At 38.9% G+C, this 18,931-nt stretch overlaps 2 protein-coding genes across 3 annotated transcripts in view; one reads left to right on the forward strand and one right to left on the reverse strand.

Moving 5' to 3' along the window:
- The first annotated feature begins 848 nt into the window (after nucleotides 1-848).
- On the forward strand, nucleotides 849-6,552 carry N6AMT1 (N-6 adenine-specific DNA methyltransferase 1). The gene is made up of 6 exons (XM_065676767.1): nucleotides 849-1,067; nucleotides 2,425-2,511; nucleotides 3,137-3,227; nucleotides 4,108-4,191; nucleotides 4,934-5,075; nucleotides 6,084-6,552. The coding sequence occupies exons 1-6, from the start codon at nucleotides 925-927 to the stop codon at nucleotides 6,233-6,235; spliced, it is 699 nt and encodes a 232-aa protein (XP_065532839.1). The 5' UTR covers nucleotides 849-924; the 3' UTR covers nucleotides 6,236-6,552.
- A 1,633-nt stretch (nucleotides 6,553-8,185) lies between these two features.
- The window catches only part of LTN1 (listerin E3 ubiquitin protein ligase 1), a 32,312-nt gene continuing 21,566 nt past the window's right edge, over nucleotides 8,186-18,931 (reverse strand). Inside the window, exons 22-30 of one of the 2 annotated variants that reach the window (XM_065676765.1) lie at nucleotides 17,105-17,318; nucleotides 16,579-16,816; nucleotides 15,524-15,598; nucleotides 14,438-14,624; nucleotides 13,829-14,000; nucleotides 12,894-13,114; nucleotides 11,731-11,925; nucleotides 10,913-11,080; nucleotides 8,186-10,134 (exon numbers count right to left, since the gene is read on the reverse strand). In XM_065676765.1, the coding sequence (XP_065532837.1) occupies nucleotides 10,072-10,134; nucleotides 10,913-11,080; nucleotides 11,731-11,925; nucleotides 12,894-13,114; nucleotides 13,829-14,000; nucleotides 14,438-14,624; nucleotides 15,524-15,598; nucleotides 16,579-16,816; nucleotides 17,105-17,318 (1,533 nt within the window). In that variant the 3' untranslated portion in view covers nucleotides 8,186-10,071. The other variant, XM_065676766.1, reaches the window with a different exon arrangement.

Below are 18,931 nucleotides of genomic sequence, written 5' to 3' on the forward strand. Positions count from 1 at the left end.
GTGGGTCCTTCACATCAGTCTTCATGGACAGCTGGGCAGCAAAGGCCAGCAGCGTTGTGGCCTGTATCAGCAGTAGTGCGGCCAGCAGGGGCAGGGCAGTGATTGTCCCCCTGTACTGGGCACTGGTGAGGCCACACCTCAAATTCTGTGTTCAGTTCTGGGCCCCAAGAGAGACACTGAGATGCTGGATTGGGTCCAGAGAAGGACAACAGAGCTGGTGAAGGGCCTGGAGCACACGTACAATGAGGAGCGGCTGAAGGAACTGAGATTGTTTAGCTTGGACAAGAGGAGAGTCAGAGGGTACCTTATTGCTCTCTACATCTACCTGAAAGGAGGCTGTGGTGAAGTGGGGTTGGTCTCCTCCTAAGTAGCAAGTGATAGCCCAAGAGGTAATGGCCTCAAGCTGCACCAGAGGAGTTTTAGGTTGGGTATTGGGAAAAACTTCTTCACTGGGAGGGGGATCAGGTACTGGCACAGGCTGCCCAGGGCAGTGGTGGAGTCACCATCCCTGGAGTGATTAAAAACCCGAGTACATGGTTTAGGGTGGACTTGATCCTGAAGGTCTCTTCCAACCTAGTCCGTTCCGTGACTGTGCTGCGGCGATGGCCGCGCACACCGGAACTGATTACAGTGACGGGTCTCAATGTCGGACCACCTGCACCGGCACGACGAACTCTGGCGCTAGAACGTCTCCGGGCGCGGCGGTCCTCACCGGCAGTGACGTCAGCAGCTAATCACGAGGCCGCAGCGGCAGCCGCCGCCGTGGGCGGGGCCCAGCCACTGTCCTCACCGTGGCGGCGTCGGCGGCGCGACTCCTCCGGCCCCCCCCCCCCTCCCCTCCCCGCCGCCGCGGGATCCCGCGCAGGCGCAAGCCTGCAATCCGGCAGCGCATGCGCACCCCGGGGTAGGACTGGACGGGATGGGATGGCGGCGTCCGCGCTCCCGACCCCGCGGTACGATCACGTGGGGGCGCACGGGCGCTTCCGCGATGTGTACGAGCCGGCCGAGGACACCTTCTTGCTGCTGGACGCGCTGGAGCAGGACGCGGCCCGCCTGAGGCAGGCCCGGTAGGCACGGCGGGGAGCGGGCGAGGCGAGGCGGTCCCGTCCCGTCCGTCTGCCCCTCCGCGGGCGGTTGGCTGAGGGGAGCGCGGTAGCACCGGGCCTGCCGCGTTTCTCAGAACGGCTTCGGGCTCTGCTCGTTGTCCGTAGGGTGGCGCTTTGGGGTAACATACGAGCAGCTGTGCAAGGGCTGCACCGTATTTCGGTGGCAGCAGCACGGATGTCAGTATTCCAGCTCTGGGGATCCCAACACCAGAAGGACATGGCCCTGTTGGAACAGAGTCCAGCGGAGGGCCACGAAGGTGCTCGGAGGGCTGGAGCACCTCTCCAGTGAGCACAAGCTGAGAGAGCTGGGGTTGTTCAGCCTGGAGAAGAGAAGGCTCCGGCGAGAACTTAGAGCAGCTTCCGGTACCTAAAGGGGCCTTCAGGGATGCTGTAAAGGGACTTTTTACAAGGGCATGTAGTAACAGGACAAGGGGTGATGGTTCGAAACTGAAAAAAATATAGATTTAGATTAAATACTACAAAGAAATTATTTACTATGAGAGTGGTGAGACATGGCACAGGTTGCCCAGAAAAACTGGGTGCCCCATCCCTGGCAGTGTTCAAGGCCAGGTTGGAGGGGGCTTTGAGCAATTTGCTCTAGTGGAAGGTGTCGCTGGCCTTGGCAGGGGGTTGGAACTGTTTGAGCTTTAAGATCCCTTCGAACCCAAACCATTCTGTGATTTTTATGAATGTAGTAAAATGCTTGTGTCCCAACCCCAGTGAAGCTGTAGGAGTTGTGTAGCTCCCCAGGTGGCTGCCCTGTGTCAGCAGCTGAAGTATGCCTCTGTAACTATAACCACTACAGAAATCGACCAAGGAGTTAATGTTAGGAGTGACTATTTTGAAATTGCCTGCCACTGCTGTTTGTCCAGAGCTGGCTGAAACTCTCCCGAGGTATTCTGCATTTGAGTCCTGCTTTAGTTGTGTGGCTTCATGGAGATGTTCGTTAATTTCTACTGGAGTTCAGTCTTGCTGCAATAAATCTGTAATAAATGCTGTGGAAATGTAGCCTGTACTGTTGAGATTGTGCAGTTAATGGAAACTTTAATGTTAGTAGGCGTGGGGGAAATGTTATCACAGGCCACTTTGGGAAACACACAAGGAATTGTCTGTATGGTCACCAAGAGGCCTGAAAAAACACTGTGAAACAGGCAACAAGACGTTGACATGTCATGGGCTTTGAAGTCTGTATGGTAAGTATTTCAGCACATCTGGGAGAAGGGCGTCAGGTTTTCTAACACTGCCTTGACTAATTCTGCATCTGTTGTAGGTGGTCTTATATGTTACAAATAAGTCATCCAGAGTTTTCTCTCTTTAGAGTTGAGATCTGCCTTGAAATAGGATCTGGATCTGGTGTGGTTTCGACATTTGTAGCTTCCATTATTGGATCCAGTGCACTGTATATGTAAGTGTAATAGCACTTAAACTGCTGCATGCACTAATAAACAATACTTAACCCTCGCATATATACTTTCCATTTTTACATTTTGAAAACTGTTCTTTTCACAAAGCAGTATCAGTTCAATTCTACAGGTATGGAAATCAAAGCAAAGCAAGCCTAAACTACTTACTTCAGGTTCTTTAACAACTAAGTAGTGGTGCCACTAGAATTCCATTTTCCCACTTCTGAGACAAATTGCTAAGTTTACTATTGTGTTCACTTAGTTAAATTCTAAATTTTAGCCACTGACTAGTCTTACTGAGGTCTGATAACACAACGTTAGTTATGGATGCTGTCAGTAATTGAATTTTATGAGAGACTTGTATGCATATGTATTTATGCAGAGCTAGCATTGAAAAACAAATCCTGCACTTTAGCTTTCATACAGTCATTAAAACTTCCAGCATAGTGTTGAGTGGTTTAGCTGCTGATACACTGTATGTATTTTACTGGCTATTTTTTGCTATGGACTCAAAAAGTAACAGATGTTTTCATTGAGAGTACATAAATTAGCATATGGTTCACAGTGATGTTACAGTACCCAGATACAGTATCCAGTAACTTACACTTTGTAATATTTTGCTTCTAGATGCACAGATATCAACCCAATGGCAGCTTACTGTACACTGGAGACAGCTCTGCTTAACAACGTTCACCTTCAGCCAGTCATTACTGACTTGGTAAGGTGTTTCAGTAATATCTTTATAGTTTTTGTAAGTTTTTTAGTACTTATTAGAGATACTGAAAAATAACCGTGTCCTGGAACAAGCATTCTCTTAAAAAGCACAGAAGTGAAAAAGAAAACAATAAAATGCAAAAGTGTTTCTGCAAGAAGGGAAAACCAAACTGCTTCAGCTCTAAAATTCAAATTTAAGCTTTAAAATTTCATTGAATTGATCTTAAAACTTAATTATGTAGATATAGTTTGGAAAATGCTGCACAAGGAACTCTGCAGTGACCTGACATTATCATAGCCCTTTCTCTAATGTGATGCATTTCTTAGTTCTCAGCTCTTTCTGATTTAATTAGGAACCGTGTATGTTGTTACTTTTTCCTTATAAAACTTGATATGGAGAAAAGCTAGGTTTCTCGTCTCTTTGGCAAGATGTTTATTTAAAATACCCTAAATATCTGTGTTTATAAAAGATAATGAAGATAGGCAACAACAAATGTGATCTAAAATGGATGAAATACTGCTCATACTTGAGAAATGAACTGTAGTTGTCACCAATCAGGAATTTTGGGTAACAAATATTAACCAATGATAACTTAAAAATTCTTTTATATCTGATTTATCTACCTAACTTTGTGTCCATATATGTGTCTTTCTCTTGTACATCCCATACATAACATACTCTTTAAGATGACTGAAATGTTCTGCTGTGCATGGATACTTCCTCATGATGTTTCTCTTGCACTTAGAAAGTACAGTGTTCCAGAGTCAGGCTGAAATGCTCAGAATATCCAGCATTATGTAACTGTACTTTTACAAAATGCTTGCATTGTTTCCAAAAAAAAAGAAAAGGAAAATTAACAAAAGAACCTTCAACTCACCTACAGGTCAAAGGACTGTCTCCAAGATTGAATGGAAAGGTTGATCTACTGCTATTTAATCCACCATATGTGGTGACACCTTCTGAAGAGGTAGGAAAAATTGGAAATACACAATAAAAATATTTCTACTGTCAGAGGAGAAGTGGCAAAACAAATAAGCTCTGCTATGAAAACTGAAGGGGTTTTGTTTTATTTTTAAATAATAGAGGATGTTGTAGGACCAGCGCTCTTGCAACAGCACTGTTGTAGTGAAAATTATTTACTAGAGTTGCTTATAAAGACTACGTGGGAATAAGGATTGCTAGCTGCTGCTTCTCAAGACCTAGCTTCTCCATCAAGTATAAACTGTGTAAGACTTTTGTTAGGCATGCTAAGGCATTCCCATGAAAGACTTTCAATGGAAAATGCACTTTTTCCCTGCAAAATATCCTCTGCTTCTGCAGTCACTATTCTCAGAATTTGACCCAAAAATACTTAAAGGGTTTTTTGGCCACCTTCCATTTGGCAAACACACTTCTAAAACATTACAATAAAATATGTAAAAAGCACGTGACAAAATGTAGCTCTTTTAATCCAGTTTAAAAGTGGAATTTGAAACAAAAATTGTATGTTCATTGTGTAAAAAGTAGTCTTGAAGTAATTTTGCTGCATATTACGTATTTGTATGCTTCAAGCTGAAACATTATCACTCAGCATATAGTAATCTGATTAATTAAAGTTGACAGATTTCTAATGGCAGACATCCAAAACTAGTGATTACGGTAATGTTTCTGTTTTGAGTGACCCTTCTATAATTCTGTATTGTGACAATCTTTGCCTTCATTCCTTCTAGGTGGAAAGCCACGGAATAGAGGCATCCTGGGCTGGTGGCAAGAAGGGCAGAGAAGTAATGGATAGAGTTTTTCCATTAGTACCAGACCTACTTTCACCAGAAGGCTTATTCTACTTGGTCACAATTAAAGAAAATAATCCAGGTGATCACTTTCCTTGGACCATTAAATGTGCCAAACCAGACCTAACACTATATTAAATCAAAATATTGATCAGTGCAGTGTTCTCCAGCTTATAAGACTTCAGTAAACAAGAAAACGTAGTACACAACATCAGTTGAATCTAACATGTGGTGACAGCAACTAATTCAAGATTGTCTTGACATTCATATAGGTGTTTTAGGTCCTCATTTAGAAATGCTGTAGATGACCATATCTGCCTGCTTCATAAAGTCCATGGCATCTGTGGATTCTTGTGCTTCTTGTCTTTTAATTTTATGTGGGTGTCTAATCTACAGAGGGGCTTTTACATAAACTGATGTCTCTTGGAGTCCTTTTCCTGAATTCATGGCTTTTGCATCCAGCGTATGGTGAGCTAGACCAAATACATAAGCAAATTTACCAAAACAACACCCTAACTTAGTTTGGAAAATGGTATTATGTACCACTCAAGTGTGGGCTTCAGTTCCACACTTCAAAGGTAACTGTAAATCTTAAGAACTAAGTATAACAAAGCCAGGCCCATCCTTCCTCATCAAAGAGAATGATGGTGTGAACTTCCAAGGCAAGAGCCTTCAGTTGGGAATGTGACGTCTTTCATTTTGACAGGCATAGAGAAAAGGTGCAGACTTGTTTCTTCCAATCTAGTTCTTAATGGCTGTACATTATCAACTAATTTTAAGAAGCATTTTTCTTTCACACCTCGTAGATTAGGCACCTTTTGGGAGACAGTGCTACAGACTTCAGTTTCTTCTACAAATTAGCTTCATAACTGAATTGTTTATTGCTATTAAAAATACCAAAATACAGAACTTCAGTTAGCAAATTGTAAACTTAATTTGTTCTTGGTGGAAGACTATTTTGCATAAAACTTAGTGACAACACAGTTTATAATCTTTGTTTTACAGCTTATGTTTCGTAGATACTTTAGCACTGCCTTTCACAGCCCCTTTCCATATGAACTCAATTGTAATGCTGCACTTTCAATTACAGATGAAATCCTGGAAACAATGAAGAAACATGGCTTAGAAGGCACACGAGTACTTTCCAGACAAGCAGGACCAGAGATGCTTACTATCCTCAGATTTAGGAAGTCATTGCTAACTGCTCTTCATCTTCCAGACACTAGACATGCAGAAAGCTGAACACAAGAGAACTGAAGTTTCCCAATCAGATTTTAAGCCAAGATTTTCCATCCTCATAAAGAATATCTTCACTTCCTTATTACTGCAGTGAAACTGATCAAGATTCTATATTTATTTTTATTCTGGATGTCAACCAGCTCTTGTTGGCTGTCAGAGGTGTAGGGGTCCTCTAGCTATCCACAGGACAGTTGAGGGGCAACTGTGAAATACCCTGCCTTATTGTATTTGCACTTAAACATAGAAGACTTTTTCCTTTATAAATAGGTATCTGTATATTTTGTCATTGTAGCTTATTAAAATAATTTACTTTGATGTAATTCTTCCTGGTTTAATATATCCTTATAATATCTTTAATATATCCTTTTAATAGGGTGCTGTCTATACCTATGCTGGATTTGAATGAATACTTAGAATCAGTGTTACTTATTTTGATGTGGTATTGGTTACTTTCACATGTCTAAGGCACAGTTACTGAGTTTCCTTCATGGGAAGGAAATGGTGTACTTCTGAACAGCAAGATGCAGTAACTGTATATCAAAAGCTAAAGCAAAAGCAAGCTATTACTCTCCTGAAGTCTTATGGGCAACAGTGGGGTGATTGTGCTCCCTCTTATGTAATTTTACAAGGAGGGTACTGCTGTAGATTAGATGAAAGCTCTCATCCATGAAAGGGTATTAATAGGGGGAAAAGGAAGAGATGCTATTGAAAAGGCTGGTTAGTGGGTAGCTAAAAACAAGGACTTTAAGTAAGTAGAGAAGTGGAGTAAAAGTCCTCCCTCAATCACTATCCAAAATGGGAAGCCATTTCCTGACCACTGGATCCAGATGAAGAGCTTTTCTCTGCAGCTTCTTCCTCCTCCTGCTGCCAGCAGAAGATTCATGTACAGAACTGCCCCAGCAGTGTACATGAGATGTGTGCTGTGCAGTGGGCACAGTCCAACAAGGAAGATGTTTTGCTCCCATGCAGCACAATGGCAGAGACAGTCTCATATGCAGCACCACTGTTAATACATTGCAATACTAAACCAATCCTCCCTCTCCCTTTCACCCCCCATATCTTCTCCAGACTATTCCCTAGCGCTGCCTGGGAGAATGCTTTCAGAGACACTGACCTTTAAGAATTTGTGTCAAGTGATGTTTGATAAGCCATCACCTAACTCTTCTACAGGGACCAGGGTCACAAGGGTTTTTCTGTAGAATGCTGAGGCACTGAAGAGACTGTTCCATTTAAGACTTCAGAAGTGAACTTATGACTCCTGTGCTTACCCAGCTTGCACAAACATTAAAAGTTCTTCCATGCTTTGAACTGACCACCCAAAAACCTTAACTAGGACACTGAAAAAAGAAGGTTTTGAACAGGGAGAATAACATATGAGAAGTGTAGGTGCTGTTAGCAGAAACACGTGACTATAAACCTAGCTAGGCCACTTGAGATTTTTTAGTGCAAAGGAACATGAGAAGCTACTATCCACTCCGGACTTGTCTAAGGACTGGCAAAGTTGACGCACTGGGGAGAAACTTTGTGACCATCTGAAATAACGTGTTTCCACAGTTTTCCACTGAAAAATTTACGCAAAGTTTTGTTCTTGCAGCTTACCAAGTAGACAATTCTACAGAGTTGTATTTCAGTCTTCTTCCTACTTCTAGGACCTGACTTGATAGCAGACCCTTTGCTAAGCAACACTTTTTTCTGGTTCAGTTTTCCCTTACAAAGCTATAAGGAGAAGAGGTTTTATGCTTAATGATTTTACTTTGCTGTAAATCATGGCTTTTAAAGTAACAATCATAGCCGCAGTGCTGTTTGAACCAAAACACTATCATCCTTACACCACTCTGAAAGTTTTATGTTGTTAACCACTTTGGCTAGCAAAGTTAAGTTGATGAGCAAAAGTCATAAAATCAAAAGAGGATTTTTAAGATGTCAAAACTTTTAATAGAATGAAACTACAGATTTAACAAAAGGAAGTTTAATGTCTAGTGTTTAGTTATAACTAAAGAATTGGTTTTAAAAGGGCTAAAAGGGACAAAAACGGGCAGTTATCTGGCACATATTGGCAATTCTCAACAGTGTGTGCAGTTTTAAATTACAAAGAACAGAATAATGAAGATCAGAACAGAAACTAATATAACAAACACCCATTCCACAGAACATGATTGCACTGGGCTATCCAACAGCTGGATATCTGGACAAGGAAATACAAGCATCCAGTTCAACAGATCGTAAGTTCAATTTTCCTGGCCCCTCTCTACTGCTGTCTGCTGCGACTCTGGAGTTTTATTATCAGTAAAAACTAAAAACTACAGCTTTCTCCTTAATCTGTGTCTCTAGTTAGAGCTTTTCAGCACCAGTTTGTCCTGGGTTCACCAGTAGCCATTTTTCTCCTTCTTAGTAGCTGGTGCAAGCTCTGTGTTTTGACTTCCAGCCTGGGAACAGAGCTGATAACACCGATTGTTTTTAATTGTTGCTAAGTAATGTTTATTCTGGCCAAGGACTTTGTGAGTCTCATGCTCTGCCGGGGCGAGGGGAGGCTGGGAGGAAGCAGAGCACCGGATACTAAGAAGGAGAAAAACGGCTACTGGTGAACCCAGGACACAGTTTTAAAGCCTTTGCATTCTGTCTTTCTCAAAAACTGTGAAGAAATTTCTCCTCTGGAAGGTCAGCACTACCTGTTAAAAATACAGACTTAAGTTATCAACAGCTAAAACTCATTTCTAGAGCTTCCACGTCAGAAGGGACCAACTTGTTATCTTGACATTTATATTATTAATTTCTGAAACTTTATCAAACAAACTAATAGAAAACAATCCAAACACTACACAGATCAATTAAAATTTATTTATTCCCTCCCTTTTATTCACTTTTCAAAAGATATCCACCCCAAATACCATTCAACTTTGAATATATTAGTATGCTACTACTGTTTAAAAAATAAAAGGCATGGAAAATGTATAGTTGGCAACAATATTAAGTTTTGATACATCTGTCATACTCACTTGGAGTCCTTGTAATTCTGGGACAGTGAAAGTACAGTGTCGATTCAGTGATAGCTACTTTGCCAGCTAATGAAGACATCAACTATAACAGTAAGAACTGATCGGTGCCTATGCCTTCTCTTCAAAAGCTAATTGGCAATAAATAGGTAGCATTTTCCATTGTCATGCAGGAATGATTGTATTCTACTTACTTGGCCTTTCCGAGTTTTTGTGGTTTTAGGGTGCTGGATGGTTAAGGGATTTTTGTAAAATGAGGCAGTTAAAGGTGAAAGCTTGGTATACAAGCATGTTAACTTAAAGCATGCTATGTTTAAATTTTATGCTTTAACTGAAGGTTGTCACCCTAGATCCATGCCTTCATGTCTAACAGCAACAACATTCTTTTTTCCCCATAAAAGGAACTATTATGAACACACTATAACCAAAAATCAAGGTTTTATACCACCTACGTTAAATTCACCTGCTATATTAAAAGGCATGAGCTGGGTTAAGTGCCTGACACCGTGTTAGAATACACCTAAAATAAGAGGTTTTAATCAACTATGTTGTGGCTTAAACACGACTTTTGAAACACAACTCTGCATTATTTCTGAACTTTTAATATATCACAGTATCTTAAAAATATACAGATTAAAATAAATTATTCTTATATATTTCTTTATATCAAAGAATAATCTTCAAACTTACAAAAACCAGTCCAGAGGTAAATACGTGTCATATATCCCACTAGTCAAGAATTTAAAGTAACTGACATTATTTCCAAGTAGTTAGCTTCTTACAACAGTTTTTTGCCATCTCTTCATTTATTACTTAGCTCACAGAAAGGAGAAAGACCGTTTTAGTTCAGAAAAATGTCTCTCGACAGAGTGGACAGGTGGATTTGTTGCTTGATGTGAACCATTTGTACTGAAAGAGAAATACAATGGTTTAAGACACACATGCAAGCTCTCAGGAATGACAGTTTATCAGCAATAATAACCATTATTTGCCAATTAATATAATTATCAAAGTATTAACTGTACTTTAAAAAGACCAAACAAATAACAACAAACAGTAAAAAAAGACCTTTCCACTTCTGTATGTATGCAATGTGTACATATAGATACACATGTATTTGCATATACGCATCACACATACCTAATACTAAAGTCTTATTCTAAAAAGCCTGACACAAAGGAATTCCCATACAGTCTCATTTTAGAATAAAAAGCTAGCATTTTTAAAGCAGCAATAATCTCTCCATTTCATGTCCATACAGGTGCCAATCTGTTCCAGTATGCTCTGTACAACCACTGCCCACAATGACTTGGGTATAGTTAAAGGTTAACTGTCCACATCAGTATGGTTTACTAAAGAGCATGCTGCACAAATTAAATTTAACCTTTTCCATTCACATATTGGTGCGGATAACAGCGAGGTTCTGTTGCTACACCCCACATACATGTAAGGCTTATGTCTTAGTGAATGTGAAATGGATCATTATCATCTGTGAAGTGCAGCAACCCCTCTCTCATTACATGCTCTTACATCTTATTACAAACGCCATACAAATAACTCATGAGTTTAGTTAATCCCAGATAATCCAATAACATAATGGAGAACTGATAGTATTACAACAGAAGTTCCTGGTTCAAACTACAAATGGATATTTTGCCTATTTGAAAGATTTAGTCTAGGTACTTACCAAGCAAGCTGAATGAAACTTTTTCTTGCATGTTCTGCAAGCTTTTTTGGGAAGTGAATAGTTGGAACCATGAATGACTGAAAAGCAGATCATGCAATCTTCAACACCCTCAAAACGTTTGTCCACATTATTTTTCCACAAAGACAATCCTTCCATAATACTTCCATTCTAACAGAGGGAAAAGAGCTATTAATACTGCAGAATTCCTTCACAGTATTTGTACTATTATTCATAAGCAGATGAAGGAAACAAAGCCTAAAGGCTCTATGTGAAATTATATGCAATATGTGTGGTGAATAATTTGTAGAGCAAATGCATGAAATACAGATGATAGTCTAGTCTATAGAAAAGCAATGAAAGGAATGCACTTAGGAGCACTTAAAAGGGGATTTTTAAATTTTCAATCACTGTTTTGTTCTAACCATAGATGATGCAACTTCAGCAAACAATCTTTTACAGAAATTCATGTACTGGGTTTTGGGTTGGGGTTTTTTTTTTTGGTAGGTTTTTTTTCCTTCCTTCAAATGATAGTTGAAATGGAATTGCCACATACGGCAGACACTGGCCCATGTCTTAAAGGATCTAAATTTCCAACTTTAGCTATGGATTTAACAGTACTTACTAGGCCAATAATTTTACTTCTCTGTTCCAGGATCTGGAGAGACGCAGATAGAAGAGTGACCAAACCTATGAAGTCTTTTGAGATCTACTGATGAGATCCATTATACAGATAGAAATAATACTGCATCACTAGGAATGTTTTTCTATTTTCATGACTGAATTCAGTTTTCAAAACTAGGGGCTTCCTCTACACTTACCTGATGTGTAAGGTAGGTGCTTAACTGTAGCATCCAATTGCGCCATTGCTGTACAGCCACACCAACCCTCTTTCCACTCTCAACTGTTATGGATCCCAGTGGGTAATTTGATGGAAGCTGTATTATTAGTTCAATAAATATATCATCAACTGAATAGGTAGCAATGACTTCCCGTGTTGCAGACCGAGCCTTTACCTATTGATAAAATAGGAAAAAAAAAGCATATATAGAGATACAAAGATACTCTAATCTTAAGAATCATAGAATAGTTAGGGTTGGAAAGGACCTTAAGATCGTCAAGTTCCAACCCCCCGGCCATGGGCAGGGACAACTCACACTAAACCATCTCACCTAAGGCTTCGTCCAAGCTGGCCTTGAACACTGCCAGGGATGGAGCACTCACAACCTCCCTGGGCAACCCATTCCAGTGTCTCACCACCCTAACAGCAAAGAATTTCCTCCTTATATCCAAACTTCCCCTGTTTAAGTTTTAACCTGTTACCCCTTGTCCTGTCACTACAGTCCCTCATGAAGAGTCCCTCCCCAGCATCCCTATAGGCCCCTTCAGATACTGGAAGGCTGCTATAATTGCACCACTGCTGTACAGCCACACCAACCCTCTTTCCACTCTCAACTGTTATGGATCCCAGTGGGTAATTTGATGGAAGTTGTATTATTAGTTCAATAAATATATCATAAACTGAATAGGCAGCAATGACTTCCCGTGCTGCAGACCGAGCCTTTACCATATGCACACAAAACATAAATACTTTACTACACACATCAAATAATTTTCTTAGACCAGGAAAACACTCTTTTCATGGAAAATAAAAATCCACTCATATGTTGGTGAACCAAAGAAAAAGTTACCAGGCATTTTTCAATCTACTGATTCATTAATAATTAATAAACCGAAGAAAGTCAGCCATATCTTCCACTTACCTCTTGCAACATCATAAAACCCATTCTTTTGTATTTTTTTTCCACGCAGAATATTAACAAACATCAACTTAACATGGATACCAAGCTAAATGTTGTTTTCATCAGTCATTTAGAACAACAAAAATGCAATCATGCAACACTGTAATACAGTCTTATAATTTCTTAATGTTTGTGAAAAACTGAAGTAAATTAGAAGAAAAAGGACAAAAAGTCTTACTAACCGTCATGCCATTAAATAACTGTGTGCTCGTCTGAACAGAAGCTATTTCCTGTGCAGAAAGCACGCTGCTGACATACTTGCTTGTAAACTTATCTACAACATTGAAGACACGTTTCTCACAGCTATTCCACCAAAGCCTAACCATGGCTGGGAGGTCTTTCAGTGTTATATGGTACACAGAGCAGGCCAAGTGTGGAATCTGGGATGACAGGGCTCCTGCCCCTGGGAGGGAAAGAAAAGATGTTGAAATGCATTGATCACAAATGTCAGTTCCTCCACACCATGTACAAAAATATTGACACTAGCGTAACTGTGGGAACCAGAATGTCATGTACATGCTCCTTAGATACTCGCTACCTTAAGTGCTTGTTTGACTGTGTCTTCCTCCATCAGTCTGGTCTGTTTCTCAGGCTAATAGAAGATGAATTTCCATTTGTGAACTAATTTAGAGATTAGGTGGACTATCAGAAGTCAAGAATAATTCTGCATTCTAGAAACTACAAAATGCACACTTTGGAGCAAACAATAAAAAACCTGGAGCACTGAGGTTTGCAGTGTTCCTATAGAAGTTTATAAAGAGATAAGGGAAATCGTTCTCTTGGAATGTCACATTAGTAATTCTTTCTTACTGTCATCCAGGTAAATTGCTCTGCAACATCCAGTGGTGTTCAAGCAAAATAACAAGAAATGGAAACTCAGTGTCTTTGCTCTCATCTGTACAGGTACATAACAATTTCAGTGAAGTAAGTTTAAAAACTAATTGTCTTTTTCATGTTTCTCAGCTAAAAAACCAAACAAAACCAAAAAAAAACCTCAACCAGCATACCTTCTCACATCATGGTTGATTAACAGGGTCTTCTGAACAGCGTGATGAAAACAACACATAATTTAATGTCACAAACATTTCAAAAAGTATGTATTACAATTTTTACTAACCTTTGACATCTAAATGAAGCTCTTCAGTAAAGAAGGTTTTTGTGTCCTTATTTGGAACTTCTGAAGTTGGCCCAGAAAAGATGGGGCTTTCAGGCATAAGCCTGAACAAGTGATAAAGCAGTTTATTCAAGCTTTTAGTTCTTCTAAGGTATTGTGAGTAGAGAACTCGCAGCTGATAGTGTAAAACAAAAAAGTCAAACCAAAACCATAACATATAGATGACTTAACAAATACAGCTTCCTCTGTAAATAATACAAATTTGTTTCTATAGGAAAGAAAAGCAAGATTATGATCCAGAACAAGTGTTTAGAAGAGTGACTTAGTTCTCTGCATCACTTTGAATGATTAGAATATTGTAAAAGTAGCAAGCTTGTTTGAAAATGCAAGAATCATCTATTAATGCATCTTAATTCTTTATTAATCTAATACACCAGCCTTAACTACTGCAGTGCAGAAATCAAAGTCTATTGATGCTTTCAGAATTCCACTAATTCCACAAAACCAATAGGTGCATAATTAAAAGAATAAAAAGGCTGGATGAAACATCAAGATTCAAACTAAGTAAGTATATTAAGAAATTCAGTTAAGAGGAAAGGACTCAACATATACCTGAGAAGAAGCTGCTTTGAAGAAAGCTAATATTAACTTCCAAGTAAGAAGGTATCCCAGAACAAGGCAGAACTCATCGCTCAGGGGCTGAATAACTGCAAATTCTCCAACCTGAATGCATTCCAGGATGTTTTCTAGCAAGACCTCTTGGGTGGCCAGGACAGACATAAGAGCTGCTGGAGGTGATCTACGGAAAAGTGTTAATCTGGTTTAGTAAATTCAAATCTTGAGCAGAGCATTAACTGAATTTATATTCACAGATTTCCTAGAAAAGTCATGTCAGTAAAACTATGTATGTAGGACATAGAAGGGACCTTTTATTATAGGAAAAAATACTTTAAAATCTAGCACAAATGTGTGAATGTAAGATTTTTTTGTTTTTATTTTCTTTTTCCTGAAAGGACAGTTGGGTTTTTTTGCAAGACAAACATAAACTGAAAGCTGACCACTTAACCTGGAAGTGGTCTATGTCTAAGCTGATTCAACCTACACCACGCACAGCTGGTTTGCTTACTTGCTTTGTCTGCAAGTCACACCAACAAAAGAGCTCCTAATCACTGCACGTGTTGGGTTTGGGTTTGGATTTAAAAGCCTTTTGCGGCTCTATAGTAAAGGTAGGCATTGATCCCTAGGGTGATGTGAAGAAAAAAGATTTTATTCTTATTTTTTTTTAAACAGTTACCATGCTTCCTCTTCAAACTGTTGACTTATTATTGTATTCAAGCTGTATACCACACCCAGGTCAATACTGGAGGTTCAAGTAACTGAAGTTACCTGTGCAGCTGGACACATTCTGAATAGAGCAGTCCGGTAAAAATCTGTGAAGATTTCACAATACAAAGCATGTATGTTGTGCTTACTCTAGTAACTGTACCTAGAAAACAACTGCAAATACTGCTTGCAGTTTTAGCACAAAGGCAGATTTAGCCTATTATAGTATTTTTATTACCATACTGTCATAGCTGTATCTTTTTTTTTTTTTAACATCTCCTGAGAGGTGACCACTATGCTGCAAATCTCCACTGCTATCGCACATTTTAAAAATACAGAAGAGTCACAAAAAAACCATGAGATAAAAATACTCACAATGCTGATTCTTCCTCTTCGTCACCATAAGATTTCAGATCTTCGTCATCAAATTTCGGCAATTCAGGCATTAATCTACAGAAATATGGAAAGGAAATCAGATCTAATTTTTACTATGATGCACAGTTCTTTGCTTATCAGTGTCAAGTTAATGATAAACAAAAAAATAATGGCAATTATTCCTTATTAACAACACAGAACCTTTAAAAGTCATGTCACCATTGCAAAGATGGTTCCTGAATGACAGCCAACAAGCAGGTAGCCTTACTCAGCTCTTTTCCAGACTTTTTGTACTTCCCAAGTCACACTAGTCTCAATTAACTTTTCTATCAGAATAAAGCTATTGCAACTTTATGCCTCAATGTAAGTGAAAGATAATGGGAGCTTCTTATGCTTAAACCAGCTGCTTCACAACCTGCATTTTGAGCAGTCAAATGTGCACAGTATTTTTCAAATTCTGTATTCTCTCTTTTGGTATTAGAGAGATTCAGAAAGTTCACAAGACTACACATTTTTTTTTTCACTTTCTTACTTTCTACTCTGAATTAGTGAAAATAAAAACGCCATACTATTTAACAATAGTCAGACCCAGATCAAACCTGGAATAATTCAGTTTTTATTTTAGGATGCTATGAGTATTAGAATAGGGGCTAAAAATAAATAGCTTTATAGTTACAATACTGTTATCTATATAAGTATGGTACAGAAAATAAAACTGCATGACTGTATGTTCCTTACTGCAGTAAAATTTCTCAGTATATATTTAGTCTATTTTTACAATTAAATTTAGCATTCATAATTTTATATAACGTCCTCCAATATAGAACACAAACTGCCCAGTTAAGGATTTTCTCCCATAATGAAATATGAGTTTTCTAAACATACATCTGTAAGTGCATGTTCTAAAGCATGGTTCTGGGTTTGGTTTTTGGTTGGTTGGTTTGGGTTTTGTTGGGCTTTTCTTGGTTTTGTTGTTGTTTTTTTTTTTTTTTTTTAATTAGAAAAAAAATCCATGGGATGGAAGGTGACAGAAGTGAGAAATTGTTGATTCTTACTTATACAACATGTGGTAGACAGAAATTTGTACAGGTCTAGCACGGAAAAGCAACAGTGGAGACAATGTATTTAGTAGAGTCTGGAGCTTGTCTGGAAGATTTGATTTTTGGCCTGCAACAAACTTTGCTGGCAATTTATGGTTTAACAACTGGTCCTTCGAGATGTAAGTTAGAGCTTCACCCAAAGACGTTAACACAGAGTTCTGAAAAGAGCCTTCAGATGCGTTTTTGGTTTCTCCTATTTAAAATAGAGAAAAATGAGCTGTGATACAGAGTGTATGGATGATATCATAAACAAGCATTACTATGAACTCAGACTGCACTTATCAGAATCCACCTAAACTTAAGAATAACAATGTTAAGTGCAGTTACTTTATTAATTAGCATGTAAGTGTTTAAAAAAAAGCAAGTTTTTATAAACTATGTTGACATAATATTACTATAAATTAAAAACTACGGCTCATTGGGTTATATTTCAGAATAGCCTGATGGGTACCCACTATGACCCTCCTTGCCATATACTTGCCTGTGACCTTCACCAACAAAGGTAATAGCAAATTGTGAATTCCCTCAGAAAAGAATTCTTTCCATTCGCTGATCAAGTTCACAGGAAGGTTTTCAGTAGTTTTGGGAGTTGCAGCTTCAAAGTAAGTGCTAAGGGCAGATGCCAAGTCACAACTGACACAAGCAAAAATCTGCACAAGCGGGACATGATAAAGTGAACGGTTTTCACTTGTTGTCTAGAAGGAAAAAATAAGAGGATGATGTCTTAACCATAAATTTGCTTTAAAATATGTTTCACATTTCCTGTGTACACCAGAAAGTGTAGTTTCCAAGAAAATTCAGTTGCGAAGACCATTTTAATATGACTGGGGGAAAGTTTAAAAATGTAATCTGTATCTCAGCAAGACTTACTGAAATGAATTTCCAAGTCTCATCAATATTTAGAATCCAGGATTGCTTCCTTTATGTGACCTTCTTTTCAATGACAGAAACTGCCATCAAGTGGATTCAAACAGAAACGTTTGCAGCTGAGCTTTTCTGTGGCGCTTGTGCAGCCAAGTAAGCCAAAACTGGTATGTGAAGTGCTCTCACTTTCCTCTCCCAAACACAAAAGCCATATGGATATCACACTTGTATTTCCAACTTGCAGAAGGAAATTGATAATACACTATTGTAAACTGGAAATTATTGAAGTGGCTATCAGGAGAACATTACCTCTCCCCCAGCAGAGTTTATTCTTCTAATTTATATTCTCACTATTTTCCCCCAAGGAATGGCATTAAATATTAAAAACATTCTCAAGCACTTATCTATGCAACAATTTTTTCATACAAGTTTGTTGGGTTTTTATTTGTTTGGGTTTATTTGGTTTGTTTTGTTGTTGTTGTTTTGTTTGTTGTAGTTTTTGGGGCGGTTGTTTTTGTTTTTTTTTTTCATTAAAAAAATTACAGTTTTGAGGCATATACAGCATAGGTAAGGAGATTAATCCCAAGACCAAGAAGGGACACATGGAAGTTTCTGGCTTGCCCTTAGCAGTGACAGGGTGAGGGATTCTGCATTCTTATTTAACAAATAAAGTAGTCAGCTGTTTACTCTAACCCGTTTTCTAACACTGTCAGAATACATTTTGATGTTTCAGGTGATCAGTTTGATACTGCAATGCAGATACTGCTTTACATTCAGTTAATTTTTATATGTCATATTAGACTTTGGTCTTAAAGGGATATTTTTTTTCAACATAGAGACCTACAGCAGACATATTTCAAAATTATTTTCCAGCCACCAGTGCCATCACTAAACATCATATTGCTTCAAGAGTAAGGTAATTTCATCTCCATAAACAAAAACAAACCAGAGATGTAGTATTGCTTGTGCCTTTAACTGATAGATGACTTTTGTTAAAGCTCAGCAAAAAAGGATTTGGTACAATTTTTTTTAACAATGGGACAAATATTTGCTAATATGAGATGACTATGTCCCTGCCACATGCAGGGAATAATCTAAAAAGGTAAGTACATCAAAAGTGAAGATGCAACATTAGCACTCGTGTAGTAGGTAGAGTTTATTGTCTTAGTTCTGTATCTTAATAGAGATGATACGTAAAATAAGTTATCCTCAAAACACTGGGTACCCAGCTATTAATATTACTCTGAGATACAATAAAGTTAACACACATCATAGAATCATAGAATAGTTAGGGTTGGAAAGGACCTCAAGATCATCAAGTTCCAACCCCCCTGCCATGGGCAGGGACACCTCACACTAAAGCATCTCACCCAAGGCTTCATCCAACCTGGCCTTGAATACTGCCAGGGATGGAGCACTCACAACCTCCCTGAGCAACCTGTTC

The sequence above is a fragment of the Lathamus discolor genome, chromosome 4, assembly GCF_037157495.1.
Source record: "Lathamus discolor isolate bLatDis1 chromosome 4, bLatDis1.hap1, whole genome shotgun sequence".
Taxonomy (NCBI): Eukaryota; Metazoa; Chordata; class Aves; order Psittaciformes; family Psittacidae; genus Lathamus; species Lathamus discolor.

Bases quoted from the DNA above. Each gene is read 5' to 3' on its own strand.
- N6AMT1 (XM_065676767.1), top strand. From the start codon at position 925: ATGGCGGCGTCCGCGCTCCCGACCCCGCGGTACGATCACGTGGGGGCG. The intron at 1,068-2,424 runs GTAGGCACGGCG...TTCTCTCTTTAG, and splicing joins GCCCGCCTGAGGCAGGCCCG to AGTTGAGATCTGCCTTGAAA. The intron at 5,076-6,083 runs GTGATCACTTTC...TTTCAATTACAG, and splicing joins AATTAAAGAAAATAATCCAG to ATGAAATCCTGGAAACAATG.